The sequence below is a fragment of the Sphaeramia orbicularis genome, chromosome 16 (genome assembly GCF_902148855.1).
Source record: "Sphaeramia orbicularis chromosome 16, fSphaOr1.1, whole genome shotgun sequence".
In the NCBI taxonomy this organism is placed as follows: Eukaryota; Metazoa; Chordata; class Actinopteri; order Kurtiformes; family Apogonidae; genus Sphaeramia; species Sphaeramia orbicularis.
The window spans coordinates 5452127-5476839 of record NC_043972.1 but is presented as its reverse complement, the minus strand read 5'-3'; the positions used below and the strand labels follow the sequence as shown (position 1 = coordinate 5476839).

Below are 24713 nucleotides of genomic sequence, written 5' to 3'. Positions count from 1 at the left end.
AACTTTGACCTACTTTTCCCAAAAATATAATCACAACTATTCAGGGTCACTGGCAATCTATGAACTCAATTTGGTCTGAATTCAACCAATAGTTTTGCTGCTACAGACATTTGAAATTTCACCCATTATAAGTAAATAGGGAGAAAAGATTTTAAAAATTCATAAAACATTTGAACTTTGACCTACTTTTCCCAAAATGTAATCACAGCTATTCTGAGTCACTGGCAATCCATTAACCCAATTTGGTATGAATTCAACCAATAGTTTTGTTGGTACAGACATTAGAAATTTCCCCCATTATAAGTAAATGTGGAAAAAGATTTAAAAAAATTCATAAAAAACTAGAAGCACTCAGAGAGCGCCAAAGCAGATCAGTGGGCCCCCCCACTCCCCCCCACCCCCAATCACCACCAAAATTTAATCATTTGTTCCTTGTGCCAGTATCAACATTTCCTGAAATTTTCATCCAAATCCGTCCATAACTTTTTGAGTTATCTTACAGATTCTGCCCATTTAAATGGTATTTTGGTTATGTCTTAATTTGCTTTGTTTTGTTTTATTTTCCTTGCATGTTCAAAATAAAATAAAAAAAAGACAGACAGACAAACCAACGCCAGCAAAAACAGAACCTCCTTGGCGGAGGTAAAAATTTGAACTTTGACCTACTTTTCCCAAAATGTAATCAGATCTGATCTGGGTCACTGGGAATCTACAAACCCAGTTTGGTCTGAATTCAACCAATAGTTTTGCTGCTAGAGTGTAAACAATCAAGAAAACAAACAAACCAAACCAAAAGCAATACCTCTTTCCTCCCTTTCGGAGTATAAAAACAACACTGTCATTGCCGCTATCTGAAATAAACGGTTGCATTATGCTATTTCCAAACAAGACAATGATTTAATGTAAAAAAGCCAAAACCTTGACTCTCTTGGGTCTCAGGAGGATATGGATTTATATAAACACCATCAGGGTTTTTGATTGGATTTAGTAAAGAAATGCATAAATCTGTAGCAGACGTAGGCACATGAACAGATCTGTTTGTCCCCCTGTGACTAATTTGACATCCATTCATCTTTATCAGGATCAGGATCATCTTTATTCACTGAGTACGTCAATGTATATAAGACTAAGATATAAAACAAAATGTAAGAAAAGTAAACTAAGCAAAAAAACTCTCTATATTAAGAAACAGTGTCAGCTTCTCCAGTTATAGTGTTATTTTTGGTGGAATACTTTATGCAGGGATGTCCAGACTTCCCTCCTCCAGCTCCTCTGGACAAACACTGAGGCATTCCCAGACCAGCCTGGAGATAAAATCCCTCCATCACGTCCTGGGTCCGCCCCGGGGCCTCCTTCCACTTCAACATGCCTGAAACACCTCACCAGGGAGGCATCCAAAACAGAACTGCCTCCACTGGCTTCTCTCAATGTGGAGGATTTTTGTTCGTTTCACCACTACCTACAGCGCAAAATATTTTAGTAGTTATGATTAATAGATCCCATTAACAAGACTATAAATCAGGGGTGTCAAACTCATTTTAGTTCAGGGGTCACATTCAGCCCAATGTAATCTCAAGTGGGCCGAACCAGTAAAATAATAGCAGTGAAAAAATACAATTTCATCATTGAAAACGTGTACATCTACAAAGTTTTCTTAAAAATGTGAAGAACGTGAACAACTTGAAATGTCTTAAGAAGAATAAGTGCAATTTTAACAATATTATGCCTCAACTTATCATTTATATATTACAACTTACAGATCACAGTGGATCTACAAATACACAAAACATTTAGTAACAGGCTGGATATTGGTAAAATTACACTTATTTTTCTTAAGACATTTCAGGTTGTACATGCTTGTTCATGTTTTTTTTTGTGTGTGTGAAAGGACAGTTTGTAAATGTGAACTTTTTTTTTTTTTTTTTACACTAAAACAGGGGTTCCCAAAGAGGGGTACTTGAAAGTCTTTGGAAAAATACATTAAATAAGTCATCATATACCGAAAACAAAATAGAGAATGAGAATTAATGCTGAAATATAAAACAAAATAAATACATTCATACAATAGTTTTATTGTCAATCATCTTGTTTAAGTTTTGTTAACATGCTAAGAACATTTCTATTTTATATTGTTCAAAATGAGTTCATCTGAGTAGTTAAGTATTTTTTTTTTTAAATTGATGAATGGTTCATTTATTAATTAATGACCAATTTATATATTTTTCTTATCAATGACGGGGCACTTTTCAGTTTATATTCTGCACACAAAATGTACTTAAGAAAATGTGTTATTTTTTAATATATATTACAGTTAAATATATGTTGTTTGTTTACAAAATAACCAGACACCTTTGGCACAGGAACAAATTTTACCTAATTTTTTCAATAAAAAAATACTGAAATGAGAGTTGGGGGTACTTGGATAAAAAAAAGTATATTTTAGGGGGTACTCTACTGTAAAAAGTTTGAGAACCACTGCACTAAAACAATGAGAAAAACTTGAAGGTGTCATTATTTATTGTTTATTATGATAATATTTTACTGCTCCGATCCACTTGAGATCAAACTGGGCTGAATGTGGCTCCTGAAATAAAAGGATTTTCACACCTTTGATTGTTATTATTTTTAGTGTAATTTTTGCATTTCACAAATTCACCCCACAGACCAGATTGGACCGTTTATGCTGCGACTTGTATGTTTGACACCACTGGTCTATAGTAAAGGGTCACCGTATTGTATTCTTAACCCATAATGACCCGGTATTACTTTTATGGCCGTTCCAAAATATTTTTTTTTCCTGTATATTCAACTTTTCTTAAGTGATTTCTCACCATTTATTATGACATTATCCTCTGTGTTTTGTGTTTTTTCACTGAACATCAGGTATTTTTCTATATTTAATTCATTGATCATGTAGATGTTCATGTTATTATATCAAAAACAGAGAAAACTGAAGAATAAGCGACTTTTTCAGCAAAATCTCTCATTAACTGAACATAATCCAAGTGTGTCCATCCACTGTCATTGATCCAACTCCATGGGTTTTACTGGAGAATAAATGCTGTAGAAGATGACAGTGTTTCCATGGTAACAACGGAGCCTCTGAACGTCCCAATTGGTCATATCTGATGACCATGAAAAGACAACAAACTGTATTTTACACCAATTATTTACATGCATTGATAGGATTAGTGGATCAACAGGTGTTAAACAGTTTATATTAGTCGATGGTTTTGGTCGCCGATGGCTGTTTGGGTCTTTATGGGTTAACTGTCCACTAACTGTTTTATGCATATTTATAGTATTTGACTAAAATGTTTCTATCTTATAATTTAATCATGCTTTTAGATGTAAAGCACTTTGGTTTTCTTCATGTTGTTGTAAAGTTTAATATATAAATAAACTTTGATTGATAGATTGATTGATTGTACAAAAGCCAAAGCGTGTATTATACTGGTCAACAACAAATTTATTAAGTTTTTTGAGCTGATTTAGGATAATTTTGGTGTGCTGAATCCAAAAATCACATTAATTTTGCTCAATCAGGTCAACTTTCTGAACTATGCTACATATTGGCTTTTTAACATTTTTGCTTACATTTATGGGCATTTTCACATCATATGATACAAAATTCTTTCATATTTCTTGCAATAAACGAGTTCTGAAGATTTTACTTTTGCCAATTTATGATTAATGTTTTTTTTAATATTACAGGTGAATGAAATGGCTTTGACTAGAAGATCTTGCTAAAATAAGCCTGATGTATTCTGCTACATCTGCGGTGAATACACCATTGTACCTAACAGGAATCCTGTTAGAAAAGGATTTTTTCTTTCTCTTAAAACTTATTTTGGGTGAGAACTATATAAAAAATCAACTGATAAAGTCACAAAAATGTAACCAAGTTTGTGAGAAGATCAAATTTTTCAAAATCGAATTAGCAAAAAAACCTGACCTGATTGAGAAAAACAGATGTCATTTTTGGATTTAGCGGTGCAAAATGGTCCTAATTCAGTTGAAAAAACCTAGACAACTTGCAAAAAACATTTTTTTGTAACCCAGCGTTATTACAGAATGTACTAAAAAACTTGAATTCGCACCCAAGTCTGCATGCAGTTTCAGTTTGTGCTTCATAGTCTTGCATGTACTTTTTGCCCTCAGTTGGAAGCACAGCAGAACCAATCAGAGTTATATTGGTGAGTTTAAGTAAGCAGATGTCACGGAGGAGATACATGCACCTAAACAGGTTACTGTAGGTCGACGAACAGAAATAGCAGACTTTTCTTCTACGGTTTATTTTATAATTCTGTACAGACATTTGGTAGCCTCTTAGCGCTGCACTTGTCTTTACAGTTAAAGTGCTGCCGACGTGTTTATAACACTAAAAGGTGTCCTGAGTCATAACCTTATGCACCGTATCCTCGTTTCAGTTATAAATACTTGTCGGTACTTGCTGTTGTTTTTCAGACTTTGTGTTCTGTGAGTTGCTCAGACTTTCAAATAGATGCAGAGATAAGACCAGAGCTTCAGAGGTGTCCCTAAATGACCAGACGAACGTCCACCTGGAGCGCAGGATCCTGACGTCAGGGACAACTGGCTGTCCTCAGATGACCCATAGTAGCGGTGGTTGTAGTAGTAACTGTCCTTAACCCTTTCATGCATAGTGGTCACTACAGTGGACAGCTATTCTACAATGTAATTTAACCTGAACTTCTATAACAGTACCTGCATAATATCTGCATGAGTGAATATAAAGGGAAGAAAATAAAATGTTATTAATATTTAACCCATAAAGACCCAGCGCTTCTTTGATGGCAGTTCCCAAATGATTTTTTCTCTCTATTTAACCTCTCTTAAGTATTTATCACCATTTATTATTATATTATCCTCTATATTTAGCATTTTTTCAGCGTAAAGTAGGTATTTTATTATATTTAATCTGTTGATCATGTTGATGTTTATTAAAACTCAGAGTAAATTCAAAGGTTATTAAATCAGAAACATGGAAAACAGAAAAAAAAGTGACTTTTTCAGCAAATCTATCATTAATTAAGTGTGTCCATCCACTGTCATTCATCCAGCTTCATGGGTTTTACTGGTGAGAGTTAAAAAATGTCCAGCTGAGTGGACATTTTTTTTAACTCCATGAAGAATAGGTTCATCAAATAAAATTTCAATTGCATTGTTTTTTTCATGCTTAAAGAGGAATAAAATCACTCAAGAAAAAAAATATTGACTAAGGTTCTCATAATTCATGCATGAAAGGGTTAATCGAACCTGTCACTCACACTGAGGCACGACTGACTTTTTTTTTTTTTTTTATAGAATAACTTTGGAATAACTCCCTCTTGTTTCCACAGTTCAGTATCTTCATATTAAAGAATATAACATGTGTAATGTAACACTTAGAATATAATGGAATCAGATATAAACTCGCAGACTCCTCCAACAGCCGTAATAGTATTTTAATTTCTCCACTAGAGTACAGTAGAGAAGTACAATCAGAGTGTGATAGTATTCACACTTTACAATGATGTCCTTATCATCCACTGGAATGACTTCATTGGCGACAGGACCACTTTATATTAGAAAATGTGCAACCCTGAAACACACTGCGGATCCAGAATGTAGTCGTTTTTTTTTTTTTGGTTTTTTTTTTTTATCACAAATTGACTTTTTGTCCTTGGTTTTGGGGTTAAAGTTGGTCATAATTCACAAAAGCAGAAAGAACATGGTCTTTATGTACTTTTTCATCTTATATTAACTGTATCCAGCAGTGGAAAGTACTGTACTTAATTACAGTTTGGAGGTACTTTCCATTTCATGCTACTTCATGTTATACAGTGGTGGAAAAAATGATTAGACCATCCTTGTTTTCTTCAATTTCTTGTTCATTTTAATGCCTGGTACAACTAAAGGTACATTTGTTTGGACAAATATAATGATAACAACAAAACTAGCTCATAAGAGTTTAATTTCAGAGCTGATATCTATCCATTTTCCATGGTTTTCTTGATAATAACCAAAATCACTTCAGTTCTTACATCAATATCTATGGCATTGTACTGACAAAAACAGTGCTTTGAGACATTCCATGTTTTCTTTTCTGTCTGTTTTAGTCACATGATACACACAGGAGTTAGGACTGGATTGTATAACCTGTATAACAGTTCACAGTGACCCTCCACCTTCCCCATATCACATCATCTGTATGTGCAATCGCTATGTAAATATGTAAATATCTTTAAATTTTACACTTAAAATTTTATACTTTAACAACGTTTATTTCTACCTACCGCGCTTTTGCACTGGTGTGTTGCATATTACTGCTGTATACTGTTAAATTTCCCCATGGTTAGATCAATAAAGGCTTGTCTTATCTTATCTTATCTTATCTTATCTTATCTTATCTTATCTTATCTTATCTTATCTTATCTTATCTTATCTTATCTTGTCTTGTCTTGTCTTGTCTTGTCTTACCTTATCTTGTCTTATCTTGTCTTGTCTTACCTTATCTTGTCTTATCTTGTCTCTTCTTATCATATCCTATCTTGTCTTGTCTCATCTTATCTTATCCTATCTCGTCTTATCTCATCTTATCATATCTCGTCTTGTCTTGTCTTACCTTATCTTGTCTTATCTTATCTTGTCTTATCTTATCCTACCTTGTCTTGTCTCATCTTGTCTTATCTTATCTTATCCTATCTTGTCTTGTCTCGTCTTATCTTATCCTATCTCGTCTCATCTTGTCTTATCTTATCATATCCTATCTTGTCTCATCTCATCTTATCTCATCTTATCTTATCATATCATATTCTGTCTCGTCTCGTCTCGTCTCATCTCATCTTATCCTATCTTGTCTTGTTTCGTCTTGTCTTACCTTATCTTATTCTATCTCGTCTCATCTTATCTTATCTTATCTTATCTTATCTTATTTTATCTTGTCTTGTCTCGTCTTGTCTTATCTTATCCATTGTTTTTGATGACGTTTGATGATCTAACAATTTTTTCTGTGACTGTACGTCTGCTTTGCTTCCTCTTTATCTGTCAGCTTTTGTTACTTTATAGATGAAGAGGTTCAACAGTTAACACAACCTTTGTGACCTCTTACTTCATTAAAAAAAAAACTAATTAAAAATCATCTGTGTATGAGTTGTTAACAGCTAAACCAAATAATGATTTTTCTCTCTAAACTCCTCACAATTTCCATTAAATAAATGGTCAAATCAGTCAGTTTCTCACCAAAAATCCAGACTATGCTGAGTCCTCTGATTTACCTAGTGTTGCTGTTAATAAAACTGGACCTAAAGGAGTTCACACTACAGGGTGAAGCTCTAGTGGATTTTCACTCGCATCCCACACACTCCTACATAATCCAAATCCTGGAATAATGAGTCCCATCCCATCCCATGTCCATGTCGTGTTGTATTTCTGTAAGAGGGGGAGTAGTCTTTTTCTGGTACATTTGATGCTTTATATTTTGGAAACGAGGTGATTTTAAGCTGCACTTGATCTGTATTATTCTCTATTATTGTCTTCTCTAAAAAAAACGAACCTATTGTTTCACCTCCTGCTCCTGCTGACTGTTTTCTTCTGTTCAAAACATGTGATCTACAGGATGTATCCAAAAAAAACCTCTATAAGAACCAGTGGCGGCTGCTTGTCCTTCAGACAGGGGAAGCTCATTGTCGGCTTACATAAAAAAAAATAAGTCAAGTTATTCAAACATAAATTTGTCCCTCCGTTCCTTTTTAAGAAAATGCTCAGTGACCTTATCGTACCAAGTAAACAAGAAAATGTTGAAATTATGTTAAATTGAAACAAGGAAGTACAATGAGTGTGTTTTATTTACAGTGCAAGAAATGAACAACTAATTCCGTAGTGGTTTCTCTGATTTCACAGCAGAATGTGCGACAGTATTAAACTGAACTGTCAGTGAAGGAGTAGATCTGAAAACAGCTGTCAATCAAACAGGATTCAGCCTTTCGACTGATCCTCCAATCAGCACATGGAAGCTTGGCGTCCAGCCCAGCCGAACTCCGCCCACAGCTCCATTCACCCCCAGAGACGCCAGGCGTCGGGGGGCGGGACAACATGGTGGCATTTATCCAATTACCGTCCAGTTTAGAGGCAATGAAAAAACCAGTTCCACTCAGTCCCATTGAAGCGCATGGACGCTGAGCGTCTACGGACAAATGCACTGAGCAGAGATGGAATGAGAAAACACAGACACGGGAATGGAGAAGTGAACAACATCCAGTCTGTTGATTTGTGATAAAGCTGATTCTGAACGAACTCGTCTGTGAGATGAACGTGTTCGAACACATTTGGAGTCAATGAAATGTCAACACAACCGTACATATTTAACCATTTAATTTTCAGAATTTTAGGGGAAGCTGAGCTTCCCTTGCAGTCTGTGAGAAATCACCACTGATATGAACATACTGTATATGGTGAAGACAATCTGCATCTCAGGTGTTTTATGTAAATAATCCGTACTTTCCTTCACCTCTGAACAGAAGGCAGTATTTAAACATGAGCCTCGTTCATTTTGCAACTGCACACGGTTGGTGAGACCGTAGTGCTATTGTCAGTTTCTCTTAACCCATAAAGACCCAGTGCTGCTTTTGTGGCAGTTCCCAAATTATTTTTTTTCTTATTTTTTAACCTTTCCCAAGTGATTTATCACCATTTACTCTAATATTAGGTTCTGTATTTTTCATTTTTCAGTGAAAATCCAGTATTTTCCTATATTTAATTCACAGATCATGTAGATGTTCATTAAAGCTCAGATTAAAGGTAAGCATTATTATATCTAAAACAGAGAAAAGTAAAGAAAAAAATAAATTTTTCAGCAAAATACATCATTAACTGAGTGTCTCCATCCACTGTTATTGATCCAACTGCATGGGTTTTACTGGTGAATCAATGCTATAGAAGATGATGGTGTTTCCATGGTAACTACGGAGCCTCTGAACGTCCAAATGGGTCATATCTGATGACCATGAAAACTGTATTTTATACCAATTATTTACTTGCATTGATAGGATTAGTGGATCAACAGGCGTTAAACATTTTACATCAGCCGATGGTTTTGGTCGTCGATGGCTGTTTGGGTCTTTATGGGTTAACTGTCCACTAACTGTCTCAAACTCTGTTGGAGCAGCCTATTACTGCACAAAAGTTAAGCATGACTACAATTATTAAGTACAATTATCTGTCTAACAAGCCTGGGACTTCTCCTTCTAGGTTGTGGGTTACCTTCCAATATGGCCACGTAAACATAAATCACATGACCCGTGACATCATTTGGCATCAGTCTATATGTCAAACACATTTTAGTTCAGAATTATTTTTTAATAAATAGTGACAAATCACTTAAGAAATGTGGAAAAAATCATTTGGGAAATACCACAAAAGTAGCACTCGTTCTTTATGGGTTAAACTTTCTCTTTGTAATCGACAGTAGTTTTGTGGATCCTTTTTTGCCTCAGAGGACCCGGATACTCCCCCGACCTCTCAGTATGCAGCTCGTCCAGACCCTCGTCATCTGCACAACATCTCTGAAGCAGGCTGAATTCATGCTGACACTCTTTGAACATAGACAGCTGCAATATCACCAAAAGTGCTGCATCATCTTTCAGCGTGTGAAACAGTGAACTCCATCAACCTCGACAGGGATAAACTGCAGATTACCACCAACACACACACACACACACACACACACACACACACACACACACACACACACACACCAGCAGCCGCATACACATACTCACACTCTCCATATCAAACACTGGATTAGTCTGTGATAATTCGGCTCTAACACGATAATCAATTAGTCCAGAGCAGTGGAGCTGCCTCCTCCACTCTCCTCCCTCTGGCTCATCACTTCCTTGTTTCCTTCTCTCCCCTTTTTATCTTGTCTCCCCTCGTAGTTCAACTTCCTGTCCTGTTTTGGGGTTTCTTACCTTTATCATTCCATTTAGTTTTCTTTCCTCCCTTCTTTCTCCAACCATCTTCTCCATTTTCCCTTCCCTTCCCTTCCTTTCCTTTCTTTTTCCATTTTCGTTTCTTTTCTTTTCTTTTCCAGTTTCCTTTTTTCATGTTTCCTTTCCTATTTTACATTTCCTTCCTTTCGTGTTTCCTTTTCTTTCCTATTTTGTATTTCCTTTCCGTTTGTTTCCTTTGCTGTCCTTTCCTCTGTTTTTCCTCTTCCATATGTCTTTTGTCCGATTTCCTTCCCTTCCCTTCTTTTCCTTCCCTTTCATTCTGTTTCCTTTCCTTTCCTTTTCCTTCCCTTCTTTTCCTTTCCTTTCCTTTCCTTTCCTTTCCTTTCCTTTCCTTTCCTTTTCCTTTCCTTTCCTTTCCTTTCCTTTCCTTTCCTTTCCTTTCCTTTCCTTTCCTTTCCTTTCCTTTCCTTTCCCTTCCTTTCCTTTCCTTTCCTTTCCTTTCCTTTCCTTTCCTTTCCTTTCCTTTCCTTTCCTTTCCCTTCCTTTCCTTTCCTTTCCCTTCCTTTCCTTTCCTTTCCTGTCCTGGAATCAAAAAGCCCATAATCTCTTTTTCTAAAGTCATTTAACTCCCAGAATAATTTAACTCGATCCAACTTAATCTCCGCTCCATCAAAGTTCCAGTTTCCGTTTCGCTTAGTCACCAATAGACGAAGCGCTGACTCATTAGCGCACCATACGACGAATTAAAACACCCGCCGACGTCACTGCATTCGCCGGGTTTTCGCCTTTTTACTTTTCCATTTGTCACAAGCTGCTGTGTGTATCCATGCGCCGATAAGGCTCGATAAGAACAGGCAAACAGAGCCCAGATAAGCCTTCGCTTCGACCTAGCTCACTGAGATCCGTCAAGCTTTTCCAAAACCTCAGACAGGGCGTGTGTTTACCGTCTGTCTGCTTCTGCACCAACAAATTCCTCCCTTCCCTTCAGTTCTTGGTCCCGTGTCGTTTATCATTTTCGGACTTTTGTAAACCTGCAGCTTCTCATTTTATGTGATTTCCCCTCTTTATTTTTTTAACCATAGCCCTTCCTCTGTGATCTCCCTTTCTATGTGATCTATGTCTCCTACACACTTATGTTAAGTCGTATGTTTTCAGAGGCAACAAAAGGAGTAGTTGTCGCCCCCTTTTTTTTTTTTTTTACCCAGCCTTCCTCTCATCCCTCCTCCTCCTCCTCCTCCTCTTTTTTGGATTTTTATTCCTTTCCCAGACACCAAAAAAGCGGCACTTGGCACTTTTGAAATGTAAATAAAGTTTTGTTGTTTCCTCCGCCGTAGCCTCCTCCAGCCCTGTTTATCAGGCAGACTTCAAAGTGGCACACTGACATGTGGCTCTATCTCTCTCTGCTCTGTGAAATAGGGTCACAGGCGGTGCTTGGCTTTCAGAAAAACTTTTCTCTTTCATGTAAGAACCTAGTGGGTGAGAGGAACTAAAGGGGGCCATGCCAGCCAGCCACCTACCCACCCACAATCCACAGCAAGACACACACTGTGGCTGTGTGTGGGTGTGCACGTGGGCGGACGTGGTTGATGTGTTGTTTTTTTCTGCTCTTTTCTCCACTGGTCATTGCAGGCTGGCAGGTAGCCCCATGTATATTTTTGTGGGCTGTTTTTTGATTTCATGCTTTCATTGACCACATTTCTTCTTCTGCTGTGTTTTTCTCTAGTGTGAGAACGCATCGGTACGTCGTGCTGAGCCGGGGCCGGCGGCGGCGGCGGTGGGACAAAAGACTGTAGAAAAAGACATAAGAGGAGAAGAAGAAGAAGACGGGACATAAAAATATATGAGAACTTTGCCAGAAGCATGTTGGATAGAGCTGTGGTTAAGAGGCAAATCTGACTTTCTGCAGCCACACCAGGGCAGTCTTTCCTAAGACAAGAGTTTAAATCCAACAAATACAGCTTCATAAACCATCATCTCTCCACCCTTTGCTTTAGCCGGACCTCAAATAAGCTGCTACAAAACTTGTCTTTCTATTCCGTATTCACTTCATTCCACAAGTCGTGTGTATTCGCAGCAGCTAAGCCATCAGCAGTGTCAACAGCTACACACCTGTTGAACACTCAGAACAAGAAGAAGAAGAAGTGGACTGTCTCATCTTGTCACAAACCGGGCTGCAGCGCCGACCAGCAGCCGTTTACACCCCCCCATGCACTGTTGATGAAGAAAGATGGCAGTGAGACTGGCAGGTGCCGCCCCTTCCTCTCGGCCACCCTCCCTCCCCCCAGCGGCCGCCGCTCGGACCGGTTAAAGTGGGTCTATTGGCATCCATCGCAGCATCGGCAGCAGCTGGCAGAGAGCTGGAAGGAGCAGTATGCAGGAAACTGACTTACCGGCCACAAATGCCTTTAAAGGTAAACACAGAGAATCCACCGTGTGTGTGTTTGATTGTATTAGTCTGGAAAACACATGTCAGACGTTGGTGTTAAATCCCATCACACCTTTTTAAAGCGCAAGTGTAGCCCCGTCGTGAGTAGAACTGCACACATTGCTTGATTCTTAAAAATGAGTCTTTCGGAGGCTGAGAGGATGGCGAGGAGGGGCTGGATGTGCAGGTGGGAATAAGAAATGTGTTCAGGGACATCTACATGACCCCTATACACAACCATATGAGGGTCTGAAAGGGCCAGTGTGTGTTTTTCTACTGATTTACCTCCAAAAAAGACCCATCAAAGGGAGCTGAAGCCCTCAAGTGTTCTTCACACCAAGCAGATTTGCTTGACAATAGCAGTAACTCTACAGCCGCCACCAACAGTCCGGTCTCCATTGAAGTTTAGAGACATTAGTTTGGATCTAAACTGATAAACACATTAGAGCCCGACCGATATGGGATTTTTGGGACTGATGCCGATACCGATATTAGAGGCTAAAAAAAGCCGATTTTATTTTATTTTATGTTATTTTATTTAACCTTTATTTAACCAGGAAGAAAATCCCACTGAGATTAAGGACCTCTTTTCCAAGGGAGTCCTGGCCAAGAGGCAGCACAACACATAGTTACAACATACAGTTACATTATACGGTTACAACATATCCAGTGTATCGGCCAATATCCGATATTGAATGATAACCGATATATTGGCTGATATATGAAATAAGAACACTGATCTACACAGGATATAATAATCTTATATTAGATAATTGTGGACAGGTGGATAAACAGTTGCATAAATCTTTGTTTATCTTACACATATAATTGACACAACTTTCAAATGCAAACTATGCAATCACAAAAATAATTAGAGCAAAAAATATGACTTACCACACAATTACGTTTTCACTCACACATGTGGATGTGTCTGCCTCGTGGCACTACAACTTCTTATGTGGACTAAAGACTAAACTGAGCATGTGCAGAGTGAATTAGGTGAGTCCTAAGTTGTTCCTGATTGGAGCAATTGCAAGAGTTAAAGCTGACCTGTGTTACAACTGTCCCCGGTCTCCCCTACACTATTAACACCCAGGCGTTCCTGCAGAATGAAACTGTGAGGTAGACAGGAAGTGCACGGACATGGGTGTGTGTGGGGGGGTGAATACTTCATAAGACAAGGGGGGTGGGGGAGTCCATGATTTTCGGAGGGGGTCGGAGTGGGTGTGGGGGGGGTGATAGCGTCATTGTCTGAGCAGGAGTGAAAGTGAAACTAACTCTCTTTACTGTTTCTCTGACTCTCTGGGCAGCACACACACACACACACACATACAATTAATACATCGGCTACATATTGGCCGACGTTGATTAATCGGTGATACGCTATAATTGAGCAGATTAATCGGCCGGCTGATTAATCAGTCGGGCTGTAAAACACATGAGCTGATGGAAGCAGCGGTAAAAATGGAAATGACCTTTTGAGTCATTTTTACCGATGAAATACCGGTTTTTAAAGATTTGCAGACTTTTCTTTTGTTTCGTCATCACCAGGATTAATGTGTTTTATCACAATGAAGTCATGGTAAACACACAAGACCCATTTGTGATCGGCCTCTTTGTGGTGTTTGGAGCAGTAACTGTAACTTTAAATAATTGTAATATCAACATCCCTTCCTTAAACATTTTACTGCAGTCAGAGTTAAACTAACTGAAGCCAAAGAATCACATGTACCCAGATGTAACCATATTATTAGTAAGATTAAACTTTAATTTGTAATATTGAGATGTTTTCACGTCATCTGGAATAAAATGAACAACCTGCTAATATTTATACGTTTTTGAGGAGTCCAGTGTAATACACTCATGCAGGTTTCCTCCTCAGTTGAACATTGTTTAGCTCATTTACACTTTTGGAATAGTTGGATTTTTGGACCGTTTCCAGGAAGTAGCATAAGATTATTGTCACCAAACACAAAAGAAGAATAAACTGGAAGAAAGAAACAGTTAAAAATGAACCAACAGCAACATATCAACATGAAACCCACAAAAGGACACAGCATTCCTTTCTAACAGCTGACATTTTAGTTTTTGTTAAACTAGGAGGCCATTCTAGTGAACCAACACACACAACCTGATTATTCTAAGACCTGAAAATCATACACATCGATAGAATGGGTTGACGTCCAAAAGAATGTTTATGTCAGAGCTACTAGATCTACTTCAAAATACTGTCTGCACATTACAATACCTTCATTTTACAGGTTCTTTATATTGGAACATTTATAAATCTATTATATAAATGGCCATAAACCACTATATATATGTAATAATACTTAATCATATACATTCTAAACATCAGATAACCAGCATTTTGGTCATTTGTTTTCAATTCATCTTATTAAAGTATGTAAGATTTAATCCATTTAATCTCTGAGGCAAACAATTAAAAAAAAAAAAAAGTAGGCTAGTGATATCTGCAGTGTATAAAAGAAATAACTGGACCAAAGTTGTACAATCCAAAGAAAACCGTCAGGCTAATTATCCACCTAATGCTGCAGAACAAAACAGATCCTTTTTATTTACATGTACATCCTTTGTTAATGTCGAGTAAAGCAACATTTTTTGCAACAATCATCCAGAAAACAAAAGAAAAGAAGCATTTGACATTTGTGCCGCATCCTAAATCTCATTTTAGAGGATAACAGTTAGTGTTCGTTTCCAGTAATTGTCACGAAAATAATTTAGTTTTAATTAGTCAACTCATGGAAGCATCTAATATGCAGCAGTTTCAGTCATTTCTTCATAATTTCAGCCTTTTAATATCCCAATCATGTGAGGAATACATATCCTTGTGAGCATGTAAATAAAATCTACATGCAGTCGCGGAAAAAATTATTAGACCACCTTTGTTTTCTTCAATTTCTTGTTCATTTTAATGCCTGGTACAACTAAGAGTACATTTGTTTGGACAAATATAATGATATTGGTATTGATATGGTATGGCCACTATTAGCTTAACCCTTTCATGCACAGTGGTCACTCCAGTGGACAGCTGTTCTCTTGTATATTCATGTGTTTTGTTGTTTTAGTTCCATATCAGCGAACACAGTGGACGCTCACACTGCAAAAATCAAAATTCTACCAAGTGTATTTTTCTCATTTCTAGTCCACATATGTCATCACACTTAAAATCAGACAGAATCACCTAAATAGGAACTTTTCAGTGAGATATAAGAAGAAGTTATTTTTAGATAATAGATCTGCAAAATCTGATTTCAAGTAGTCCTACCAAGATCATTTTCACTTGTTCCAGTGGCAGATTTTTTTGCTTGAATTAAGCAAGAAAAAAAAAAAAAAAAAAGAATGTTCCTCTTTAGGTGATTCTGTCTTATTTTAAGTGTGATGAGATATTTTGAAAAGAAATGAGAAAAATACACTTGGTCAGTTACATTTTTGCAGTGCATGCACCATTCCATACACTGTAATTCATACTGTTACTGTACCTTTGTTGTTCTGATAAACCTGACCTGCACTAACATGTCTGAGTGGAAATCAATTGCTAATTGTTATTAGACTGTAATTAACAGTTTATTTTTTAAGCAAAAAGTTTTGGGTTTTTTTGCATATTATCGCCATGAAATGAGTAATAACTAGTATTAGAGCATGTTAACCCTTTCATGCACGAATTATGAGAACCTTAATCAAAAAAATTTTCCTGAGTGTTTTTATTCCTCTTTATGCATGAAAAAAACAATGCAACTGAAAATTTTCTTCTGAAAAATAAATAAAAATAATAAATAATAATACAAAAAAAATACATTAAAAAAAAAAATAATAATGAAAAAAAAAAATCTTATGAACCTATTTTTCATGAAGTTGTAAAAATGTCCACTCAGCTGGACACCACACGTTTAATTTTTGACACACAGAAACATGTATTTACTGATAAATTGTGTGAAAACTATGGGGAGGGCTTGTGAGTCTGGGGGTTTGTGCTCAGGGGAGATCAACATAATGTTACCAATTCATGTCAGAAAAGACATGTAGTGTCTTAAAACTTTAATAAAGATATGTGTAAAAAACAAACAAACAAACAACAAAATCTGTGAATATACAAGAGAACAGCTGTAGAATCGCTGTCCAGTGTAGTGACCAGTATACATGAAAGGGTTAATATATGAGAAAAAATAAGATTAGCAGCATTAAAAATGTTTTTATTTCATAGTTTTCACACAGTTTATCAGTAAATAATTTTTTTTTTGCTTCATAAATTAAATGCATGGTGTCCAGCTGAGTGAACATTTTTGCAATTCCATGAAAAATAGGTTCATAAAAGAAAATTTCAATCATGTTTTTTTCTTTCATGCCTAAAGAGGAATAGAAACACTCCGAAAAAAAAGTCTTGATTAAGGTTCTCATAATTCATGCATGAAAGGGTTAAATCCACCTCTTCATGGACAGAGAGTAGAGTCTGATTTTGGATCTGAGGTACATCTTCCCATCAACCCGTCAGTCCAGGCAGCATTAAACTGTTGCTTTAGACACAACGGTGGAATGACTGACGTTCAGCTCTGATGCCCCGATCAAACTAAAGCAGACTGATGGACATTTAGTGTTCCAGAATGTAGGGAAGTCAAAGTTCACATCAATTCACATGCATATTTGCTGACTTTTCCAAATACTCGACATATTGTACTCGTATCTGTCTTTTCTGCATTGATATTAAAGCTGGAATCATGCAGGTCCTGGTGTTTGAGGTGAAAAGTTCAGACAGAAATGCAGCCCTTGGTGGAGATAATACTGTGTACGGTGCTGCCCGTAGTATTAGCCCCTGTAGACCTGAGATTAACTGTTACTCATAATCACTTATTCTAATTACGGCGCTTGTAATTGAAGTTGTATGCAGGCGCTCGGAGAAAGACGCGGCTCTTTCTCGGGGGATTTACTGCTCTTCTTTTCACCGAAGCGCGATTCAAAGACCGGCTCACCTCAGTCGGACCAGGATGTGCAGTCTGTTCAAGGGAGAGTCAAATAACAGGGAGCAGCAAAACGGTACAGAACGGTAGAGACTGAAACCACAGAAATGCACCGACGGTTATTACAACCCACAGTGAAGCGATGGTGATGCTGATAGCAATTATGAAGATGATTTTAATTAAATCCACCCCAACGATGGTATCACCAACAGCTGGTTACAGTAAATCCATAACAGTTGTCACAGTTGTTTTTCTTTGCTTCTGTGTGTAATTCTGTTTATTATCTGCAGTTTTTATTAAAAGGCATTTCACTTTATATTTATGCTCATTTTATCTATTTGAGAAACAATGAAAAAAGAGCCTAAATTTTACAAAATCCACACCTGTGCAGGAACTGATAACAGCTTAAATCATAATAAAAAGCTGTCTGTTGTATCTAGTTTTGGATTTTTTTTCCACCCCAGATATTCATCTTTGAGATTTCTGTCCATTAAAACATGTGTCAGTGTTGCTAATGGGGACACCGTAGAAAGACATATTGATTTTTATATCTTTTATTTATTTTGTTTAAGCCATGAAATTCCATTAACTGCATTCTATTGAGGTCAGTCTTTTTGGAGACACCTGCAGCATTTGGATAGCTCAATAATACAAGGTAGGAGTGAGAAATGATGAACGTTATTGTAAGAAAGCCAAACACGATGCAAATTTTAACCAGATTTTTTAGAAAAAAGGCCAAATGAAAAAATCCTGGAACAATAAAAACAACATCTAAAGCGCGGTGATGGAGAGCGTTGGTAACAGCCTCCATCACTGACCTCTGTTCTTCTTCTGTATTTACCAAATTTGTTTGCAGTTTTTTGATCCGCAGCTTCCCATTTCAGCTGAAAAACAAATTAAAATGCACATTAAAAAGCCTAGAGGAGACCTGTCGTCCATTTAATTCACTGATATTGTTACAGAGTGGTAGGCGTCCTCCACAAATTATTTATTACTGCAGTTTATTCATCTGACAGTTCATGTTAAAGCGGTAGTGTATCATTATCAATACCATCATCATCACCGTATCACTACTGAACTGTCTCCACCATGGACGACCACTGCTTTTATTCCATTACCCTAGTTACCTGTTTGTTTGTTTGTTAGCAAGATGACTCAAAAAGTTATGGACGGATTGTCAGGAAATTTTCAGGAACTTTTGATACTAGCACATTGGTGGTGATCGGGGGGGGCGCAGATCTGTCTTAGCGGAGGTCTGCGCTCTCCAAGTGCTTTTCTTGTTTTTCCTCATGTTTTAGACATGAAAAAAGTTCAAAAAAAAAAAAAAATGGGCGACACGGTGGTGCAGTGGTTAGCACTCGTGCCTCACAGCAAGAAGGTCCTGGGTTCGATTCCAACACCAGTCGACGGGGGGTGGGACCTTTCTGTGTGGAGTTTGCATGTTCTCCCTGTGTCTGCGTGGGTTCTCTCCGGGTACTCCGGCTCCTCCCACCACCCAAACACATGCACTGATATGTTAATTGGTTAATCTAAATTGCCCATAGGTGTGAATGTGAGAGTGATTGTTTGTCTCTATATGTTCAACCCTGTGATGAACTGGCTAAATGTCCAGGGTGTACCCCACCTTCACCCCTATGTAGCTGGGATAGGCTCCAAACGACCCCCGTGACCCTAGTGAGGATAAAGCAGGTTCAGAAAAATGAATTAATATTTTTTTTTACTTTCTTTACTATCTTTGTCAAGTATCCCAACTTTCTTGGCTGGTAACATTATCTTTTGCTGATAGGTTTTGTCTCTGCCTCTGTTTCGTCTCTGGTGGTTAGAACATCCACATCACAGCCAGACTTCGATTCCCTGTCAGATCGGAGTTTGCCTGTTCTCTCCATGCGACTTGGATTTCCTCCAGGTCTTCCGATTTTTCCCAATATGCATCTATCACTGATGCATCCACCTGTCAGTTGGAATAATCTGAATAATCTCCTGCCCCTATATGTTCAACCCTGAGATGAACTGGCAAAATGTCCAGGGTGTACCCCACCTTCGCCCCTGTGTAGCTGGGATAGGCTCCAAACGACCCCCGTGACCCTAGTGAGGATAAAGCGGGTTCAGAAAATGAATGAAGGAATGAATGAAAAAAAAATTAGATAACCTTATTGATCATTATATTCCTATCCCTGCCCCTGATTTTAGCAGTTCTTAGGTCGAAACCAGTAAGTGTTGGTCCTGCTGTGAAACGTCATCAGTCGCAGCCCAAGTATTGTTCCAATGGCAAGTTCGCGTAAACCGAGAATGCATGAAATACCCGAATGTTGTTCTTGTCAGCTAGCTTAAACCCAGGATGCACTGGTCAGTGACTCGTGTAGACTTGGCTTGGAAATAATTTCCAAGATGCAGTTCGTGCCGGCTCGACCGGGACCCGGGTGGCTGTGCCCGGCTGACCTAACGGTATGTATTACAGTTTTGAAAAATATACAAAATGTATAAATGACATGTAAATACTTGTACAAATGTACTGAAATCAAATCGAGTGACATTGTGATGATTTGAGGGAAATACGTTATGGAGCAGTTGGAGTAAACACAGCAGAAACAGGGAGGAAAGTTCACAAGTACGCAACCGTTCCAATTACAGACAGACTGGCATTCTTAGGAAGTACGTTCTCTGAGACCATTCTTACCAAGACCGTATTCGCCAAGTTCACAAGACTGCACTCTGCGTTCTTGGTTTTGAGAAACGGCCAATGAGTAGAATGTCAAGTACCCACAATGCAATGCGGCAAATATGCCACAGTATCACTGTGTAACTCCTGTGCACATGTTTTTTTTTATGTTTCAGTGACTTTGGGGATAGTTTGAAAGTTTGAGAACCCCTGGTCTATACCACACTAACAAACATAAACTAGAAAAGCATTCGGAGAGCGCAGACCTCCACCAAGGCAGATCACCCCCCTACCCACCCACCCACCACCAAAATTTAATAATTTGTTCCTTGTGCCAGTATCAACGTTTCCTGAAAATTTCATCCAAGTCCATCCATAACTTTTTGAGTTATCTTACTAACAGACAAACAAACAGACAACCCAGATGAAAACATAATAATAATAATAATAATAATAATAATAATAATAATAATAATGGATTAAATTTTCTGTAGTGCTTTTTGGGACACTCAAAGATCATTACAGTATTGACCCATTGTTCCTTCGCTCTCACATTCCCCCTCTGGTAACTGAAAACATAACCTCTGCCGTTCATTGGCAGAGGTAAAAATGACACTTTCGCATACTCTTGTGGAAAACAAAGCTTTCACACCTACATTACTTGGTCCAGACTTTCCAGTTTAATCTGAATCGAATTTGCAGATGTGGAACTGACCCTGAACCACCGTCTGTGGTCTGACCACAGGAGCTGGATCAATCTGAGGATGGTTTAGTACATTTACAGTACAAACACTTTTGGAATTGTCGGATTTTGGGACCAATTACAGCATGTTGCACAAGACTATTGTTGGCGAGCACAAAAGAAGAATAAAAATGGAAGAAACAAGCTGTTAAAAATGAGCCGATAACAACATACCCGTGCACATCTACAAAGGGAGACACAGCCCTCCTTCAACAGCTGACATTTTAGTTTAGAAAACCAGGCAAAGCACAGGTGTGCTGAACAAATAATGTGGATGTTTTGGAAAACGCATTTTTCTCCACATTTGTGTCTCTCATTCACATGTAAATGGTGATTTAGAAAGTGAACATTTTTAAAACATGCAGCTTGCATTTATTCATGTGGGGAAAAAAAACTAAGTGTTTAGAAAACCATGGCATTGCAACAATTCTTGCATGTCTGTCCTTGTACCTGAAATATCAAATACAGGTCATATAGGTGCATAAATCAGAGTATGTCCTGGAGTAAAGCACAGACTACAACACATTTAGGAGGTGGATGCATGTACCTGTGTTGTGGAGAAAAGGGTACAAAATGAACTAGAAGCACTCGGAGAGCGCAGACCTCCGCCAAGGCTGATCAGTGGCCCCCCCCACGCCAAGGAGGTTATGTTGTTGCCAGGGTTTGTTTGTCTGTCTGTCTGTTTGTCTGTCCGTTAGTGTGCAACATAACTCAAAAAGTTATGGACAGATTTTGATGAAATTTTCTGGTCTGCGCCCCCCCACCCCCCCCCACCCCCCCCCCCCGTGGGCCCCCCCACCCCCGATCACCACCAAAATTTAATAATTTCTTCCTTATCCCATTTCCAACAAACCCTGAAAATTTCGTCAAAATCTGTCCATAACTTTTTGAGTTATGTTGCACACTAACGAACAGACAAACAGACAAACAAACAAACAAACCCTGGCAAAAACATAACCTCCTTGGCGGAGGTAATAATACACTTCCAAGTTCTGTTAGACTTCTCAGTACCTTCTGTTCAGTTTTATAACAGTCCAAAGCCTCTGTGTCTGATACATCTGATAGGGTCTAATACACACTAAGGTGTGTCTGACTGTTTGCTGCAGTTTAGAGTGTTTTTTGGATTCTACTGCCTGCAGAGACATTTTCTAAAATGAAGATCATGTGAACAAGGGCTGCATGATATTGGGAGAAAAACTGCCATTGTGATTTTTTTTTAATCCTGTGATATATATTGCAATATGAAAAAAATACTCTGGAGGAAATAACAGCTGTCTGGTGCCGATGAAAATGGTCAAACAAATTAGTTGTGTTACCTCTTGTGGCAACGGGTGCAAGGCACTGTCGACACAGAACACATGTTTCAGTTTCATCCTTCTTGTAGCTGAAATAATTCCAAATAACCGACGTTGCTTTTCACCAAGTCTTCGTTTGATTGATTTTCTCTTGTTCGTTGCTCATTTTTCAGCGTTGTTACCAGCAACTCACTCCATGTGCAGGGGCGTGGTCTGCTTCAGCAAACTGATCAAAAACGATTGTGATTGGTGGATCAGGTACCCTTGAAATTAGATGAGAACACATTCAGTTCATTTGCCTCCTACATCGCAAGACCTGCAAAGTGACTACTGCGCACACATACTGTACAATGCCATGATGATGCTCAAACGATATATTGTGCAGCTGTAATATGAACAGTACTTTCTTTAAAACAAGGGGTGAAATACCTGTTTATAAGCATATATATGTCTTAATGTGTATAAGGCTGGGGTGTCAGACTTATTGTAGTCCAGGGGCCACATTCAGCCCGATGTGATCTCAAATGGGCCGGACCAGTAAAATAGTAACATGACAACCTATAAATAATAATCCAGATGTTTCTCTTTGTTCTAGTGTTAAAAAAGTAAAATTGCATTATGGAGATGGGAATAACCTGAACAAGTATGTACAGTGTCAAATTCCTTATGGAAAATAAATGTAATATCAACAATATTATGCACAAAAGATTCAGTAACATAAGGCATAATATTGTAAAAGTGCACTATTTTTCTAAAGATATTTCAGGTTGGAAATGGTTGTTCAGGTTATTCACATTTTATCGTGAAAGGATAGTTTGTAAATGTTTAGTTTAGCTTAGTTTAGTTTAGTTTAGTTTAGTAGTTTATTATATCGTGTACAATCCCAATTAATTAACCGTATCAATAGCAGTAAAAAGGGCCGTTTTAGCCAAAATGGCCACAATCCTGCTGCAGTTCCAGGCCTGGTGACAATAGACATCCTAAAAAAAAAAAAACAATATATACTTAGCACCATTCAAAACATACAGGTCAGAATAATATGTATATTTTGAGATATTTTAAATAATTGGTTTGGGGTTACCTTCATATTAAAGAGGGAAGCATTGGTGATTAGAGAATGAATTATGGGATTAGTCCAAACGCTGACGTCGCACATGTCGGGAATAAAAAAAAAAAAAGCTGTTAACTGTGTTACTCATTTCGTGGGCAACATATACAAAACAGGCACCTGAGCAAATCATTTTCTATAAATTACATCACATGTTTGGACAGTGCATTTTTAATGGGATTAAGTATATTACAGCACACAAGAGAGTTAAGACAGCTAAGAGACAAGATAAATCAATGACTTTATTTTTACAAGATAATTTTCGGTTTTTTTAACACTAAACCAAGGAGAAAATTTGGAGTTGTCATTATTTGTAGGTTATTATGTTATCATATTACTTGAGATCACATTGGTGTGTATGTGGCTCCTGAACTAAAATACGTTCGACATCTATTTGTTTGATTTTTAATATCTTCAGTGTAATTTTTGCTCTTTGCAAATTCATTCCCTGGGCTGAATCACACTCTTTGGCAGGCTGGGTTTGTATGTTTGACACCTCCGGTCTAAGGTATGAATCTGGTTGATATTCTGTTTGACACAACCATTAGCACACGTGGCATTCATCATATTAACGTGGGTCATTTACAGGTTTCTGAACATTTGCTGAATCTCACTTGGTACGCTCCCATGAGCCCATTGTACTGAAAAACAAAAAGAATAGAGATGATATGATCAGATAGGAATAAAGGAATCTTCTTACCCATTGTTTCTGTTGTTCAAATCAATATTTTATCTTTTATACATCCAGTCAGGTTTAGCATTTCTCCAGAATCAGCGGAATCCTCCATAAAGCAGGTCTCAGTATAGATGTGGAGCTGATTCCCATAGAATAAAACATGAACAAACTCCACTTTTGGACAAACTCATGCAGATAACGCAGCCATGAAGGTGACTGACAACATTCACATCAATATTCTTTCATGTTACCTTCGTGTTCGCATCTTAAAGTCTCTGCAGTGATTTCACATTCTGTCATTTCCTCTTTGATTGCTCCGGGTGTGGAGCCCCGCTGTGATGTTTCCATTGACAGTGTTAACCAGAGCGCTCAGAGGAATGTGCCTCCTCCACTCAGCGCTGATTTGTCAGAGCTGTTTGAGTAGCAGCTGAAGCTCGCCCCATCACTTAAACAACTGAGAGTCGGAGGAACTTGGGATCTCGGAGACAGACGACTCACTCTGCGAGTTCATAGCGAACTGCAGCGTCTGACTGACTCACTGACTGCAGCCTGACAGACTGACTTAGAACTAGACTGCACTCGGTTGTTCCCTATGAGTTAATTAAACTGAACTCAGAGGCTAGTGGGGCTGGCATGCGGTGTGTGAACCAAGGTTACTATCGTTAATGAAAACTAACGAAATGACGAAAACTAGAATTGTAAAAACATTTTCGTTAACTGAAAAACATAAAAACTGTTATTATTATTATTATTATTATTATTATTATTATTATTATTATTATTAATAATAATAATAATAATAATAATTATTATTATTATTAATATCTGGTAGGAAAAGTTGTAAATGGGTATTATCATATTAGTGTATATGGGAAAAAG

At 37.8% G+C, this 24713-nt stretch overlaps 1 protein-coding gene across 3 annotated transcripts in view; it reads left to right on the top strand.

The window, feature by feature from the left end:
* The window catches only part of ldlrad4b (low density lipoprotein receptor class A domain containing 4b), a 647819-nt gene that overhangs the window by 245961 nt on the left and 377145 nt on the right, over positions 1–24713 (top strand). For all 3 annotated transcript variants that reach the window (XM_030159286.1, XM_030159284.1, XM_030159285.1), the window contains one exon: positions 11677–12364. In XM_030159286.1, the coding sequence (XP_030015146.1) occupies positions 12325–12364 (40 nt within the window). In that variant the 5' untranslated portion in view covers positions 11677–12324. The remainder of the gene's footprint in view (positions 1–11676; positions 12365–24713) is intronic.